The sequence below is a fragment of the Patiria miniata genome, unplaced genomic scaffold (assembly GCF_015706575.1).
Source record: "Patiria miniata isolate m_02_andy unplaced genomic scaffold, ASM1570657v1 HiC_scaffold_20, whole genome shotgun sequence".
Lineage (NCBI taxonomy): Eukaryota > Metazoa > Echinodermata > Asteroidea > Valvatida > Asterinidae > Patiria > Patiria miniata.
In genome coordinates, this window is record NW_024037059.1 from 40,287,819 (window position 1) to 40,306,190 (window position 18,372).

Here is an 18,372-nt window from a genome sequence, read left to right on the forward strand (position 1 = left end):
TATTATCAGGGTTCGACTGTATTAAGATTAGATATCTGTCCTTTCGTCCTTTCCAAACAGATTGTGTTCTTTTCAGGTATTGTCCTTGAAAGCTGGAACATTCGACTTTTTTTCCAATTTTGCCAAACGCCTCAATTCCATTTTGCTATCTTCGAGACTTTCGATGTTACTGTTAGCTACATCTTAGTGAGAACATTCGGTATATAGACAGTGCTGCTGACATGCGATTTTTTTTTAAATCGTGACACGAGGGTTAATATAATTGGGTATAAGTTCGTCCTACATTCTTCCCCACGCCCCTCCCCAAAAAGGGTGAACTGTTGCTGTCCCTGATGGCTGCGTCCATTTTGTATGATTATCGTCCGTTCGGTACTCGTATTACATGGGACCACAATTTTAATTTTTCTATGAAAAATCCCTTCTTCTTCCCCCACCTTCTTTTTCTGGCGACAAAGAACCATCCAGGCAGAATTGTCGCTGTTTGCCTAAATTTCAACCCAGGGTCCAAACCCAATTCTTGCTACTATTGGGCAGAAACGAAAATAACAGTGTTCGAGTTGTGGGGAAAAAACGAGCGATAGCTGTGGCGAGTAAATGCAAATAGAACAGCACTGATTGCGCTTTACGTAACATTCAGATGAAGTTATCTACAATTATTGTTTGTCGAGAATAAGATATACTGGGGGTTTAAATGGAGGTTTGGGACAAGGCCATCATAATGTGTCCTAATAACTGACTCCATCCTATAAAGCATCATATCCTTATATTCCAATCCCAAGGCCCAAAGTAGGTCTAACGGCAAAAGCATTCCTTTACTAGAGGCTCTACCGTCACGAGTGCAAAATTACATCTGTGTCGAGATTACCAACGAGATTTAACCTTCTCTGCCATAGATCTCCGGAACGCATGCAGTAATAAATACCAGTAATAAATCGTAAAAGAAGTATGCATCGCTGGTAATTGACGGCTTTGTTATACGTCAATATATGATTTTATCAATAGTGAAAAAAATGATCTGTAAAGTTTTGTGAAAAGCGACGACACCATTACTCGAGGAGTCGATGCCTCAGAAAAAAAGTACAACCTTTTTATTCCTGTCGCACACATACTCTTTTCTCCCCAAAAAAACCTTGAGAACTGTCGGCTATGAGACTTGCACGACAATATTTGCGACATTAATACCAGAGTAACTTAGCTTAACATTTGATCAAATCAAGTAAAATGGGATATTACTAATGCTGCGAACAATGTATAACAGCGCTACGAAATATATTATACCAAAATGCGTACTCACTGCGCACGCTCAGTTGTATCAAGATTAGAAAAGGTAAATAAAAAGGCCAAACAGTTATAATTTCTCTAATCTGAGGTAAATCGGTGGCCGGTGCTAGGCAACGGAGACATTTATCAACGACAAATAAAACAGACAGGGCCTCGCGATCAAATACCGTAAGGGGGAGGGGGGACAATTACTTTATTTTCGCTGTCTATATCGGCCTTATCGTCCATCTATCGGTAACAATTTAAACACCGGTGCTGATTTACCTTAAGCTGAAAAAAATCATGGTGTTGACTTACAAAGCCTCACATTATCAGGAGGTAAAACCATGAGCTAGTGTTGTCTGGTTTTATCGCTGCCGTCAACTCCACTTCACATCCAGTAGTCTTGAACTATTCTCACTTTTTTCCCTGATTAATTTGGCACTTGGAAATAAAATTGGACGCTTAAAGGGAAAAACAACTGACGGTGACATTTCCTTGGATCGATTGGCTTCTCTCGTCCTGAGGAGAGCGAAATATGTCTATAGCGTCGGAAAAGCCGCGCCTTATCTTGCCAAGTTGCGAAGCCATACGCGCTGTATACGATATTGCGCCAAGTGCTGAGTTTCAAAGCTAGGTTGCCTATTGCGCTGCCATAGCACGTCGTTTTTGGTAACTTCGTCATCAAAGGCTCACAATGGATGGATGCATCCACCGCCAGTTTCTCGCCGTGTTTCTCTTCTTCGCACTGATTGCTGCAACTCAAGGTAAGTTGGAACATTGTTTTAGAAACCACCAGCTTTATGCAATTATTTATAAATGCTTGCCACAGCAATGACATAACTAAAGCATACATAGGCCTATTGCAGGGGGCCGGGGGAGTTAGAAGGCTATTTTTTTTAAAGGGGCATTCTATGGCTTTTTAATACAGAGCTCTTTTATGCCTTCCCCAAATTTGAAGGGGAGGGGCGGGGCTAAGTCCTCATGCGAGGGCACATACCCCAATCCCGATCCACCTGTGCCATTGTCACAAGCTACTTAAGTCGTATTAACTGGTTGTGTTAGTGGTAACGAGTGCGGATTGATTTATTAGTGTCTCCTTTCAATTGAGAATGGATTTTATACCAAAAAGATTTCTGTTTATACTGTCTTTAATTTTCCGGTTTTCTGCTTCGAAAACTCTACTAATCATCCCTCTTTAATAATATGTGTTCCTTCCAAGCAGCGGTGCCATGTAACTCCACCGAGTCCTTCGCCGATGTGAGTTGCAGCACGACCCAGACCAACGGCTTGGAGTACGTGGTCTGTGAGTGCTTGCCGGGCTACGAGCTTCAGGGACCCGCGTCAGTAGCTGTCTGCGTGGAAACGGGCCAGGGCTGGGGCGAGACAACTCCAAACTGCACAGGTACATCGGGTTTTTTTTCACACCTCGTGTTTATAGTTACGGAATAAGTGCTTCACAAAGTTCGAAATATTTGCGGCCTTATGGTAACTCGGTTCTCACATGATAGACTGGTTTCCACTCCCTATCAGAACCAGGAACCACTCCATTTGCAGGGCGGATCCGGATCTGTGTGTGCGCAAAAGCAAACTAATTTTTATCCAGAGGATACAGACGTCTAAAATAGACAAAATATTAACTCTCAGTGCTGCTACTTTAGACGTAACCCTGGCTGTGTAAGTCTCGTCATTAGAACACTTTTGTGTCAAGGTATGCAATTACATAGGATAAAAATAAGTGAAAGCAGTGCTCACCAAGAATATTTGGGCTGAATTTTCGGCCTGACTAGGTCTTCATCAGAGCCAGGAGCTTCATCTAGTCGGGCCGAAAATTCTGCTCCAATATTCCTGGTGAGCACTGCTTGAAAATAGTTTCATCCTAAACAAGTTATCTCAGGTGCTACGCAGTTCTGCTTCATTGTGTAAGGTGTGCAATCAACAGATTCACTTTTTGATGCATTTTCTTTCTTTTTTCTTGTAGCAATCCAGTGTTCATCGCCCGAGGCGCCCTCTGGCGGCTTCATTAGCCCCGTTCAGAATAGCTACGTCATGGGGGAGACCGTCACGTACTCGTGCCGGGAAGGATTTGAAGAAAAGGGCGATTATTCGCGGGAATGCCAAGCTGGTGGGACATGGTCGGGAACAGGCTTCAGCTGCCTTCGTGAGTAGTAGTCTAAAATTTTGTTTTTCCTTTGGAACAAACAGAACCCTTCGCGTCGCCACTTATTGAAAATGTCCATACGCTCCCCGTGTTGATAATTGTTTTGGTAGAACAAGAGGAATAGAGTTTACGAATTTTATTTCAAAGGCAGGGTATCATTGTCGATTTAATCTAAGATGGGGTGAAAACACTATATTAAACGAGAAATTTACCGCTGATAATCAGTGGTGTAACTGGGGGACACTGCCCCCCCCCCCTAGAAACCTTGTAGCCCCATGTGCTACCCCAGGGTTCGGGAGAATGCAAAAATGAGTTGTATTAAAAACCCATTGAACGCCCCTCCAGAAAATATATGCTCCATCCCTCTTAATTGCTCTCCCTAAAAATTGGACCCAAAGTACGTCACCTAGGCCTATGCTGACAGATTCCATCCAACTTAGTGTGCAACGGCATTATGATTGGCATGTGATGATGTACAGTGTATTATCATTTTCTCTTCATGTCGCGAAATCAGCCTGCCCGTCCGGTGGTCATCGTTATAACACGGATAGTTGCTTCATCCCAGTGAACAATGGTATTAAATGGAGTCAAGCTAAATTGGGTTGTGAAGCGAATGGCTGGTCGCTGGCCAAGGTCGACAACATCGAAGAGCAGACGTTCCTAGTCGACACTGTGAAAGAACGCAGGGAACACTGGATTGGCGGCAAAGAGGACAGGAATTGGGTTTGGCAGGAAAGTGAGTACATGTCTTTTTTTCTGGAAAACGTGTTATTGTTTTGTTTTTTCGCATGAAAACTTAGAGGTTACTACCGAAATTGGAGAAGCGTCAGATTCCGAAAGCTACCTCACCACATGGACACTATTTGTCCAGGTCCTAGAGGGCCGGCCTGGTTGGCACCTATCTCAACTGACTGACTTTAATGACTGCCACCCCAGTGTGCCATGGTGACCTTTGACCCCAGTTTGGTTATCTGACATGTTGGGGCTGGGCTACTGATACGTTTGACGAAGTTTGGTTGAAATCGGTCAAAATATGTAGGAGCAATAGACAATGTCAACGTTTGTTATTAACTAAGGCCAAAAAAGTCTCCGGTTTCTGGTATGGAGCTTGCCCAAAAAGTGGTGCGGCGACGGGCTTTCTCTTTTGTTACCTGTTTTTTTTTGCTTCAAATGTCGGCTGATGACTGCAAATGGTGCCCGACTAAACTTAGTGCAAATAATTATATGGGAGTCCAGAGAGTCCACATAAAGCTTATTCTCGATCTTAACCCCATCTAAAACACGTTGAAATTGTGCAGCAGCAGGATTCCAGTCGAACCAGTGAGTTTGGCGGTTTTGAGACATCATCTTTTATTGAAAAAAAATCACTTTTTCATTTTGCCGACGCGCATGGCTACCGGCGACGCGTGCGCATACCAGAAACCGGAGACTTTTTTTTTGGCCTAAGGACTATAAAATGATGATTTTTTTTTAGCTGTTATCCCGGAGCTAAATATGCAGATTGTAGATTCGCATACAATTGCCTATCCATGTATACAATGTGTACCTTCATCTGTCCTGTTTACCGCGATGTGATAACCGTCAAATGTGCAAATGTGCAGTTTGGTTCATTATTTTGTTGAGACGTTACTGGTTCAAATACGCAGGTCAGACACCGATTGAGTACTTACCCTGGGCTGAGGGAGAACCGAACGACCTCGACTCGGAGGACTGTATTCATCTAAGCGCCTTGCCTGGACACAAAGATTACAGGTGGAATGACAACGGGTGTGATAATCAAGAGGACGGTGACATACCATTCTACGCAATATGTCAGTATGGTAAGTGATTCCCGTCTGGTAAAAATCATAGTTGTAGTCAATCATTCGCAATCAATAGTCAATCAAAGGGGTTCACAAGGGGTTCACAATAGTCGATCGCAAGTCAATCACAAGTCAATCACAAGTTCAAAACACGTAAATCGTAAGTCAATCTCTTATCAATGTCAAGTACATCATAACTCAGTCACAAGTCGATCCCATGTCCGTTGCAACTCAGCCAGAAGTTAATCACTGGCAAATTACGAGTGATCACAGCTCGGTCGCGAGTTTATCACTTGCCAACCTGAAATTAATCACAGGTCCATCACTTGTTACTCACAAGTCAATCACAAGTCAATTATTCGCCAATCACAAATATATCATAATCAATCGCATGTCAAAATGTGACAATTTTATCAACCCTCTTTATTTTTGTCTATTCCTCCATGGTCTTACAGAGTTACACTGTCCCAACAACACGCTTCCAGACGACTATAAGATTTATAAAGGGCAGTGCTTGCAGTTCAATCAAACTCAGCAAAACTGGAATACTGCCAAAGACACTTGCGCGTACACAGGTGGTTGGCTGGTGGAGATACTGGACCAGGAGATGCAGGAGTTTCTCAATGAAACCATAACCACCGAATTCAGCACCACACTTGCGCACTGGTGGATAGGCGGGAAGGCCAATGGATCTCGAGTGTGGAGGTGGACGGACGGTGAGTCTTTAGTAGACACAGCGATTACAACAATAAACAGCTATATTCCAAGTGTAATGGCCCCTGAACGTGGATATCAAAACAATCTGCCACAAACTTGCCAATAGGCATTTATTAAATTGAATTTTGGTCCTTCAGCGACGCTATTTTCTTAGCACAGAGAATATAACACGTTGGTTGAAGCCAACTTAAGTTGAATCTGAATGTAAAAGGTCGTAACAATGTAACCTTGGATAATCGTCTGTAGTTTATGCTTGTATTCCCAAAATGACGTTGCAGTGCCCTCATTATGTCAATGTAATGGACCGATCCAGTAAGCACCGCCCCATGATGTTTTTACCAATCATAGCCGTGATTTATGTCCGACGTGCGTGCACGCGCGTATGATGCGCGCGGCAGGAAAATGTAGGGCGGCTTTGGAGAGGAGCACGTGTTAATTTGCCCGGTGCGCAGTGGGCGGGGCTTACTGGATCTGTCCATTATGACCCAATACTATTGCCCCTCCCTCTTGAAGTGACGACAGTCACTTTACCTGACAAAATAAACCGCCGCCCGTATACCTACCCAACAAATCCCTGCCCAGTTTACCATAATTCCCGTTAAGGTGATCGTATATTTTTCTTTGAATTTCTCGCGTTAAGTCGAACCTCCCATAAGCACATGTAGCCCTCTTTACCCTACCATCATGAAGATTCTTTAAAACCAGGTCTCCTGGATAATGTTACTATCAGCTCTTAGTTTCTGGTATTAAAAGTAACAGTTACTACAGTCATTACACGTGAAATAATCATTATTTCTTTTTTGTTTAAAAATAGGTGAATTGGTAACTGACACGTTTTGGGCTACTGACCAGTCTAATAACTGGGATCCTGACAAGGAAAAGTGTATTCAGATCAATCTGAATAATCCTCGAGAATTGAGCAGCTGGCAACGCGTACCTTGCGATGAACAGAGACATTACATCTGTCGTACGGGTAGGATCATGTTTTTTTCCCGCACAGATTCACATGACCAATATATCTATCTAGGACATGTACATTGTATGATTTGATCTTAGGTTGCAATTTCACCAATTTTAATGTCATCTCTTTGGCAAATGTGTCTTGTCATATTGCCGGCTCTGTGACGGTTGGAGGTTTTCACAAGGTTGGCTCAATTCAGTGTCGTCACAATACTGGTTCACTGTCGTCACGCTGCCGATTCATTGTCGTCACATTGCCGACTCGTAGGCCTATAGTTTATGTAGAATGCCAGGGTCCAGTGGTTACGGTGTTTGACTCGTATACGATGGTGCGTGGGTTCGAACCCTGCCAGGAACGTGGTGTTTGTGCCCTTGGGCAAGACACTTAACTACAATTACCTCTCTCCAGAATGTGGCCTGATGAATGGGCGAATAACTGTAGAGCGCTTTGATATTGTTGATGCGATGGAAAAGCGCAACTTAAGCATTACAATTTATTCATTTTGTTTTTATTGATTCAGTGCCGTCAAAATGCCGGTCCGGTCTCGTCGCATTGCCTGCCCTACTTCGTCACATTGCCGTTCAATATCTCGATTTGTTTGTTGGTCACTATAATTACCATTTTGTGTACGATGATTCCATTTTCAGAAAAAAATGTACTGCCGATCTTCTCTTTGGATAGTTAGATTACTTTTAAAACAACAGACACTGTAGAAAAAGGCCATATTTCCTGACTGCTATTATCTCTCCTTAAAAATATTTTCAGATGCACTAAATATAACAACTTGTGGAGACCCAGGCGTGCCACTGCACGGCGTGCGTTCTGGGATCGATGTAGGTGGCAGTTTCAACACCAGTGACGTGGTTCAATTTACGTGCGATGAGGGATATGAGCTCCTAGGCTCCGTGTCCAGGGAATGTCTGTCGAATGGGTCCTGGAGTGGCCAGGAAACGACGTGCAACAGTAAGCAAGCTCAACGGCACAATTATTTTTTGTTGTTTAAAGATTGAGGCTAAACGGTCTTTTCAGATAAATGGTTCATTAAATGTACTTACATGTACATGTATAGTCACGTGTTTTCTCCATGACTTTAAAATAAAGGCTCGCACAAAATGACTGCAGCAATTTAGTTTGGCCTAATGCCAAACCGAATTAACCAATATCTTTCGTTTACTTCTCATTTACGTGATGTGGAACTGTTTATTTTCTGTCCGATCAGTCATCTCGTGCGGCGAACCAACGGCGTTAGCGAACGGTAACGTCACCGTGCTCTCGCACGAGTACCGAGGCGTCGCCGTCTTGTCCTGCGCGGAAGGATATCAGATGGAGGGTGAGCCGGTCATTGTGTGCTCAAGCAACGGAACTTGGACTTCTCTTAACTTCACGTGCATCGGTGAGTCCTGCGCCGTGCCCTTCGGAAATCCAGCAACCCCTCCCTCTTTCCCCACAGCTATTTCAAAGAGAGGACTTTTTGTGCAATTAAATGGGACCAACTGAAGGAATTAAATATTTCGTTAGCACTCTCTTATAGAACAATCGCATATTGCACCGTTTGTTCTTTGGTATGGTGGCGCCCTTTGTACAACTCCTGATTAAATCCCCGTCATCTGATTGGTGGGTCGATACTGAATTATTCATCCCAACCCACGGCCCGGCCGCACCGCAAAAATAGAAGTTCTATTCCACGGTAAATAGAAGTTCTATTGCACGGTCACACTATTGGTGGCTCTGACCAATCAGATGACAAGGATTTATTCAGGTGTTGTATAAAATAAATAATGAATGTTTCACATTCGTGCAGTGGAAAGAATCATTTCCTTTGGTGACAGATGGAATGTTCCATTCGCCTCGTGGAATGGAACAGCCCATCTGTCACCTCATTAAGTTATTTTACCATTGCATTCATAAACATTCATTATTTGTATATGTTTTTTTACCCAATGGAGACGACTCTCTTGGTGATTTTTTTATCTCGATAACGGAGGGACTTCTTATTTACAACATTAGATTTTGTGGTTGATTTTGTACGTCAATCTATTTTGAACTGCAGTGTAGCTCTTGATAATATGATTCGTTTGAAAGTATTGACGTTTACTGTTAGCAGTTTAATGTGGGCAAAATGATATCAGAAAGATAATTAACTGTTTGTCTTGCCTGTTGGTATGACGTCACAGGTATATCATTAACGGTTATTCATGCCCCTCTTTCTTCCCCAGAAATGGTAGAAATTACCTCTGAATATCTAACGACTCCAAGTGACGTCACCACCGACATTGCTTCTACATCCACTCAGCCTGTTACCACTCAGACGACGACATCGGCAGGGTTTACTACTCCTCAGCTAACAACAAAAGTAGACGATTCAGACACTGCTACAACACCAGAGAGTGCTGGCGCAACAACTCTAGGGGCATCGACTTTGTCAACAACTAAACTGTCTCAAAATCCAACAACCCAAAATATTGCCACGACAATTCTTACAACGTTTACAAACCCTGTATCCACACAATCCACTACAATTCCACAAGCTCGATCAACATCTGCAGAGTCGACTACAATGAGTCCACCACAAGCTACGTCACTGCCCTCGTCCACAGACCTCGCTGGTTTCACCACACTTAGTGGATCATCAACACCTGAACTACTACAGACAACACCACCCGTAAAGTCCACGTTCTCCACAACTCTACAACAAGCTACTTCTCTGCCTTCATCAACAGAACGCATTGCTGATTCCACCACACGTAGGGGATCAACAGCACGTGAACAAGAGACAGCAGCACCTGTGGAGTCCACAACTCCACTTTCCACAACTCTTCCACAAGCTACGTCTCTGCCCTCATCAACAGAACAAATCGCCGATCCCACCACACCTAGTGGATCAGTGGCGACCGGGAAAATATCAACCACGTCTGTGCCCACTTCTCGGACAACGAATGGAATCAGTTCGACATCAGTGGATGCTACGACGGTGGTTTCTACAGATGCTGGTGAATATAAAGTCATGGAAAAATTATTACTTGAGTTGTTGATTGTAACACCCAAAGAAAATCACAATGTACAACAAACACGTGTTCCAAATAAATGCCAAAATGTCAGAAGTCACATGAAAACCGAATTTGACTATTAACCTATAGGATTGGTTTTTTTCATATTGTGAAACAAAATGAAATAAGGATTGATTTGTTTAACTTTCTTTCAGGTGAGGGAAATAGTGGAAGTGTCATGGGGTCCTCCGAATTGCTAATAATCAGTAAGTACTGATAGACAAAACCCTAAGGGGCATTAATGACTTTTAAAAGTGTTCAACATCACTTTATTTTGCGTACTTCTCCGAGGAATGCGAAAGCGTATAGAATATCGGAAGAATTTGAATTGGAATTTGAAAATGGTTCATTTTCATTCAACAGTAGCAGCCAAAAGCTGAATTGCGGTCAAATCAATAAAACATGAAAAAGTTGCACATACTGAACAATAAAAAGAGAGGACATTACAATGATATTAAAAAAACGAATGGTACGATGAACAATTACGTGTATTGGAGATAAACTTGACCAGAACTAGAGTTGTTTCTAAAATTAAAAAACATTAATCATATATGAGCGATCCCCGTACGTGAGCAAGATCCCTCTAAAAAAATCGACACGCAACAATTATTACAACTTTGATTTTGTCAAAATATTATGCTCAATCCGGAATAGCCAATAAAAGCTAGGTGATGGATCGGATTGAATTTACTCAAGTCAACTTAGAATTTGAAGACTGATAAAAACATGTCTTTTCGACCATTTATGTTTTCAGTTATCGTTAGCTGCGTGTTGGGTCTTATTCTGTTGATTGTGCTCCTGATATCAATCTGCTGGTGTTACTCGTGCAGAAAGGATCAAAGGTACGTAAGTGTCGTTTTTTTTCTTTAAAAGAAAAGCTCGTCTGCAATGTTTATCCCAATTATTAATGAATTTCGTCCAACGGTTTTATTTATCAGGAAATATGATTGAGCACCTCGAGTGTGCACAGCCATGGTTTCGTACAGAATAGTTTGAAAGTTTAATTTAGGTTGGGTTGGGTTTGTGCTAGTGGTTCTAAACGCATGCTTCTTGTGTCTTCACTCGGTTTTCCTAAGACACTTGGAACGTTACAAGGCGTCTTTAGCCCTCGCCAACACACCAGCGGTTCTTGAGGATGAAGACTTCCCTCCAGGCGTCGTCGACGACTCGATGTTTTCACCCTTGCCGCGGAGCAGCTTCCTGGACGTGCGTAACGAGTCAACAGCCGTCGACAACCACTACAGCGGCTTGGGTGGAGACCACGCCAACCACTACTACAGCACCGTCATCCCTCGAGAGGCTGGCCGGCCTGGGCCGCCTGAGGGCCTCTACCAGACCTTATTCCGGCCCGGGATGTCACGTGGTCGGTCGCAACAGCGCCCTCTCATGGAAGAGATCGAACTGGAGCAAAATTTCTACGGGGCTGGCTCAGGAGCTACCAATGGGTCCGGGGTGGACGAGGGGTACGAGGAGGCCCATTCTTTCGGTCAGGGGCATCTGTTTGTGGTCCCCAGCGAAGCAGAGAGGGAGTACACCAGTTACGCTAAGGTGGAGCTGAACCGGGGTGCGAGCCATCTCAGCAAACTATCCTACTACGCATAGTTGGTATTTTTAGAGGGAATGATCCCATACATGGTTGGAAAATCAGCAGTGTGTACGTGGTCTTAATTGGCATTGCCCTTATCACGAACTTTGTGTTTTGTCACAAATTGTCAGTGTCGTCGTTTGTCGTGGATCATCAAATTCATCTCAATCACCGTGTCACCACCATCATCATCACCGCAACTATCGCCACGGCAAGCCCTGTCACCACCAATCACCACTGCGACCTTCACCACGACCACGACTCTCGCCATCATTTCTATACAATCACTGTTGTGTTTGCTAAGTTTCCAACGACTGGAACTTGTCAACAGTGCATTAAAACAAGTTTAAGAATCCTTTCATTACCTTCAAGCTTTTAACTACCATTTCTAGTTTTGCTTTCAATTCGATGATGTTGATTTTTTTTGGCAGAACGTTGACTTCTATGAATCACCCTTTTTCGGTACCGTACTTTTTTGTCAATGATCGTCCTTTGTTGCAACTATTTTTGACCCGTGTAACAATTCAGGGAAGCCATGTTTTCGGCGTTGGACGATTCTAATAAACTATTGTCCCTCCTCAAATGAAGGGGTTTTTTTTGAAAAAGTACAGCACAACCCATGGAAAAGAATCCTTATCTTCATCGTCATCGTCATCGTCATTGTCATTGTCATCGTCTTCGTCGTCGGTATTAACGTCTAGATATTTGTCACATTCGTCGGCGTCGCCATCACGTTGATCGTTAACTATACTTTCACCACAATAGAAGACCTGCCATCACCACAATCACCACAGCTAGCTTAATCACCACAAACACCATTTCTCCACTACCACCGTCACCACCACCATCCAACAATGGACCGATCCAGTAAGCACCGCCCCATGGTATTCTGACCAATCACAGCCGTGATTTATGTCCCACATGCGTGCACAAAAGTCCGACATGCGTGCACGCGCGTATGATGCGCGCGGCAGGAAAATGCAGTGTGGCATTGGAGAGGAGCACGTGTTAATTTGCCCACGTGCGCAGTGGGAGGGGCTTACTGGATCGGTGCATGAAGTGGCTTCATATACAAAGGTCATAATATGTTACGGGCAAAACAAAAAGAAGTAAAATCATGACAATTCTCCCGATTAAAAAAATACTTTTCAAAGTTTTGCCTATCAGTGTTTATCAATAGAAACCACTTTAGGTTAATGGGAAACATTTATATTTTTGTTTAGATTTTTCTAGTTAACTATGAGTACATTTTCACATTAAAAGCTCATCAAAATTCAGAACATATAAAACTCAAACTTAGTTCGCTGATTTTGTGACATACAAAATTAAGTTAAATGGAGTAAGAATGGAGTGTAAAAATGCGTGATTTTTTTAAAAGCTGTACAAATTTCGTATAATGTTTAACAACTGTGTTGAAAATAAAAAAAATATTGTGACCGAAGTGTTGCATTACTGCCGACGAAATTGCTGTCAGTTATTTATTATCTGCTATTTCTAGCCTCGGTTTGGATTGCTAATGAATCGGCTGTTTTGTGTCAACAGAGGGCGCTGGAATACAATGCCGGTCAATTATTCTGCGCAGCTGTTGCAAGCCCAGCTCTGATTTTAATTGAATTACCATTTTATTTAGACTGACTTTTATCGGTATCATAGGCCTGTACTTGTTTGCCTGCGAGGCACGCGTGGTATTTTTCAACCGAAAGCCCCGTAATGTTCCTCGTAATCTCCATGGAGTGGGAACTTGGCTCAGGAATGTCTAAACAAGCTGATCTTGGCCACAAATGTCCACCAATTAAAGTATTTCCTTACTGACACAGAACGAGGCAACTTGAGTACATAGTTAACCAAATAATTATCATCACAAAATGATCACATATATTCAGATGACACATAAATTAAAACTGGATCTTTTTTTTTTCTATTATTTGGAGGCATTTGCGCGTAAAACACAAGTCTTAAAAGTGTGACGTCACACGTCTAGAAGCTGCTGTGTAAGACGTGGCTGTCAACAGTCGTGGGCGCAGTTCGTATATCTGCACTGCGTAGAGGCAGGTTGCACTGCAGACGCGTGCGTGGAAGTGGAAATATGAGACTCGATTCGAGACTATAATACCTATCGAGGCTATAATTACATACATGTATGTCGTGTGAACCATCCCCTTCCTTGCTGTAAGTGTGAACCCGGCCTGAGTGTTAAACTTACCGCGTTTGAATGACTTACTCAAAGTGGACAGGAACCGCTGAATAAAACACAATTGGCCTGGGCGGATGTTGTAGGACGCAACGGCCAACTGCGCCACAAAATATATTTAGCCACAGATGATGACAGTCATAGCAGAACCAATGAGCGATACACTCAGATAGGATATGCGAACGGTATCTGCTCTGTTTTACAAGGCTGAAAATCAAACTCGCAATCTGTTGGCAAAACAGGTGCTTTTCAAATCAAGGAGAGTCTGTACTAACCCAAACTCCCCGGGATCTTTCCACTCAAGTTATAGCAGCGGTTTGGCAAAGCACCATGCGTATTCCGAGTGGATTTTGTCTACTCTTGAGGTTTCTGTGATCGCCGGAGATCCAAGTTATTTTTTCTTCCGACCAGGGAGAAAGTTGAGGTTGTTCTTTTTTAGTACGGCCGGGCCGGGCCGGGCCAAGGATGGATATATGGTGGTCGGTGCTCGTCTGGATGGCGCTGGTCTTTAGTGCTAGACACTTTTTGATTGCTAGGACACAGAAAATTGGAGGTAAGCATCGAAATCTTTTCTTTTGTGAGGTTATTTCAAAACATTTTTTCCGACTTTTAACTGTTCTGGATTGAGTTTCGCTGGTTGTGGGTTTTCTTACTCTATCTTCAAAAGATATGGTAAGTACTACCAATCTACTCGATGCAGCTTTAGTTCTCCATGTCATTTTTTTTCTCGAGATTTTTACTTTGTAAAAGCACACAGTTGCAAGAGAATTACCCAAGGGTATTCATTCGGAGATTCAAACCCATCAATTCCGAAAAAGTCTAGCAGGCCCCGTCCCCCCCCCCGCCCCATTCGATCAACACGAATTGAAAAATTTACGTAAATGTCTGTCTCGTTGCCATGACGAGCAATCTTTTTAGAAGACAAAACACAACCTTCCCTATCCCCAACCGCTAAAAAAAACTTGGTGACAAGCCTCAACCAGTGCCAAGTAAATTGTTTTTGAATATCTAGGAAATATCTCTCTCAGCCTCACAAATTTTATCCATTTCTTTTTGAAAGACTCTGTTGCCCAGAAGAGTGCACTGATTTTTTTTATCATCTGTGGGGAAGACGTTAAGCAACACTTGCCCGAGAAACGGTTCTTGTTCGGTCTCGAATCCCGAGTTATTTGGAGTCGCTATTCGTATGAGTGGATTTGATTCGTGCTCGCCCGTGGGCGGTAGGATTCAAGTTCACCGACTTCTACTAAGTCTCTTACCCTTTCTTCGTCTTGGCTCCTTGCCGGTGAAAATGACGCATCGTCCCCGCCGGAGATGCCTGGCTGAAGACCTCATCCTCGTTTATCTCAAGACGGTGGCAAATTGCTGGGGCTCAGCCAAATCCAAATTTAGAGAAAGTCCTTCCACGCGATCGGTTGTTATGTCAGAGTTATAGGCCCCAATTTACCGCGTTATTGTAAAGCCGCGATATGCCAGCTAACTTACTGGTGAGTTGTTAATACGTCTATAGACACGGCCACAGTCCCAGTACATCGAGGGGCAAAATGTTTAGAGCATTATTCGATTTGAATCGAAACTGTAACCAGTTTGGTTGAGCATTAAGTTCATAAGACTATATTATTTAGGATGAGGATGAGGGTTTGTTTGTTGTTTATTTTATTCCATTGACAAAGTTTCGTCGCCATGTTTTTGAACAGATTGCGTTTTGGGTCTTTCGAAATATCCGATTTTATCAAACATAGAAAATACTTCAGCTCTGTTTTGAAAATAGGTTTCACATTCCTAAAAGGGTGCTTGTATGTATAATGTTTAACACATTACAAAACTCCTCTCCTCCTGAACAAGGGGAGAAGGTATCACGTGTCATCCACGTGACCTTTTTGGGCTTGACTCGTGAGCGTTCTTTTCTCATGGCACTTGAAGGAAATTCACTAATAACTTCTTAGGAAGTTGCATCTGAGATATGGTAGCCAAAATAGAAACGCTAACACGAGATAGAAACAGAAATAAAACATTTTTGGCAAGAGTACAGAGTGTGTATTCCGGATATGCCAACCTCGATTTGATGTCAAGGTTTAACGATCTGCAGCTTATATATTTCGCAGGTTTTTGAAATTTTAAACACGGTTAAATGTAAAGACAAACCTGTATAAAGATCCGACAAATTGTTTCAATTTGCAAATTAAAATGTAATTTGCATCTCAAAAAGTGTATTTTGTATTAATGATTTTATTTCGCGCATAGAAATTGGTTTTAAAAGTCGGTGCGCACGTAAAATCACGACCGAATTCCCAATCGGAATTGTCAATCGAAAAGCGACAGCTACATTTTATAAAGCATCAAACTCTGTCCCCTTTTTTGCTTCAGGGCGCTTGCAAGCGAGCAGCGACCCAAGTTTTCCTTTTTTTCCCGGACAGGCTAAAAGTTTGTCTGGGACTCCAAACATGGCGCATGACACCTGTCCGTGGTGAGCGGTCACGCAATAATGATTTAATTGCAGATCTTTCGCTGGTTCACCGCAGATCTTCGTCTGGCCGACGGGCCCACGCCCAACGCGGGCCGCGTGGAGTTCTACCTGGGCTTCCGTGGCTGGTACTCGACCTGCGACGCCAGCTGGGGCATTGACGACGCCATGGTGGTGTGCCGGCAGCTTGGGTTTCCTGGGGCCGCCATTGCTAGGAGCAGAGACCCTTACGGGGGCGTGTTCGGGATCCCACTGGCACGTGACTGGGAGTGCACAGGCGGTAAGATTAGCCCCCAAATCCACTCAGTGGGCGGGGATGGGGTGGTTGCGTCCTTGCCTGGATTATAAGGCTCATTCAGCGGAAGTTTTAAACAACTTAAGGCCAGATTGAACGCGACAGGTGTAGGGACAATCAAAGCCGGATATTACAGAATCGACACCAAGAAATTCGCACATTTTTTACACCTACAAATGTTCAAACCGTGTATCAATCGATTAAAGTCGGGTTAAAAATCGATTAAAATTGATCGATCATTTTGTTTATACATCACTTGAACAATCATACCGTCATCAACTGAAATGGGACTTGAATTCCTAATTGTTGTAGAAATGCATTTTGTATATTTGTTGTTTGCATACCCTTCCGTACATCGTACTTGAGTTTCATTTAAGTCTACGCAGTGCAAACTTGCTGAGAGAACACAATTATGCATCACAATTGGCTCTATGTAGTTATTCCTTTAGATATTGGTTGCTTCAATCCCTAACTACTAAACGAAAAGAAAAGACACAAATGACAGATATATAAAAAAAAGTTCAACACTAGGTCGGTTCATGTCCTGTGATTTCAGTTAATATTCGGTATGCTACAGAACAACCAAAAAGGGAAGAGAACTTTCTTTCTTTTTGCTCACACCTCACGTGACACCTGTGACCTTTGACGCCAAATCATGAGGTACTTTTTGTTCGACAGACATAAGGTTGTTTGAAAGGAAATCAGCCAATGTCTGCACAGCTTTCATAAGGACTCGTATTACTCATTTCCTGTCGGCAAAGGTCATTGGCTGTTGCGTGATAATTTTATGTTGCCTGGGGATGCGATCTGTCGTATCAAAACATTTAAAACTGCTTCTAGGTTGACTGGAAAATATTGGCGGGTTCCCTTGTGTACGAAGTTGGAACTCATCCAAAGCACTGTGCTAAAACGAAATGCTCATTGAATATAAGGAGCTTGTTACCACAACTCTGTCGAATTTGTTTTTTAAATGGCGCGCTACTTAATTTTGATATTACACAATTGAGCTCCTTTCCAAAGCGAGGGGGCGTATCGCAGGCCACTCCCTCAATCGTAAGTGTCAGAGAGCTAGACACTATCACCAAAAAATAGAGACAATTTAAGCTTTAGGAACAAATCATTTATTCTTTCGAAATCAAAACATGATTTCCTCTTTTTATTTTGTCAATTTTTTTGTGTCAACCAGACGAGAAACGCCTGCAGGACTGTAAGTTTACTCCGAAACAGCGTTGCTTGGAAACGGTTGGTGTGGTGTGTCAAGGTCAGTTTGCAATATTTACCCAGCATAAAATGTGCTCCTAACTTCCCCAAGTATTTTGCCGGACAGCCCAGATTCGTAGCCCATTATGGTATTGAAGCATTCAGGATCGATTCAAGTTGTTCAGGAAAGCAAAACATTAAAAAAATTTCGTGAGATAAACATGACGCTTCGAAATTACATCTCAATTGTTAGTTGTCTGCCAACAGATTAAGTGCAAATTTTGTTCAGGACGGGAGATCGTTATTATTTCACGTGGTTAGGGAGGGGAGTGCACCACGGTGGAGTGAGTCACCTCTGAATGACGCGGATTGGGGGAACGAACAAGACTGAGAATGATTCATCAACTTGACATAAATAATTGTATTTTCATCGTGGGCATTACACAATAGCCTGGAGTTATAGTTGCGGCATTACGTAATCCGTCATAATGAAAATAAAATCATGGCAGATCGTTTTCAAGGATTGTATAAGTGATTCTGTTTTGTTTTGGAAGGTGTAATCCCACTTTTTCTTCCATCAACAAAGAGAGATTATGTATTATTATTTTATGGCCATGCTTCTTTTGTCTCAGTATTCCGTACATGTTTTCTGATTTACGTGCGAAATTATCACGCGTTACCGCACAGAG

The 18,372-nt window shown here is 42.8% G+C and overlaps 1 protein-coding gene across 2 annotated transcripts; it reads left to right on the top strand.

The window, feature by feature from the left end:
- The first annotated feature begins 1,573 nt into the window (after positions 1-1,573).
- Positions 1,574-16,442, top strand: LOC119729179 (sushi, von Willebrand factor type A, EGF and pentraxin domain-containing protein 1-like). Of its 2 annotated transcripts, none has more exons than XM_038201712.1 (13): positions 1,574-2,027; positions 2,486-2,665; positions 3,242-3,421; positions 3,936-4,157; positions 5,068-5,241; positions 5,679-5,939; positions 6,755-6,913; positions 7,667-7,864; positions 8,121-8,294; positions 9,118-9,891; positions 10,104-10,154; positions 10,703-10,790; positions 16,247-16,442. In XM_038201712.1, the coding sequence occupies exons 1-13, from the start codon at positions 1,958-1,960 to the stop codon at positions 16,347-16,349; spliced, it is 2,634 nt and encodes an 877-aa protein (XP_038057640.1). In that variant the 5' UTR covers positions 1,574-1,957; the 3' UTR covers positions 16,350-16,442. The 2 variants fall into 2 exon arrangements, with proteins under 2 accessions (XP_038057640.1, XP_038057639.1); XM_038201711.1 differs by lacking the exon at positions 16,247-16,442 and adding an exon at positions 11,025-12,378.
- Positions 16,443-18,372: the final 1,930 nt, after the last annotated feature.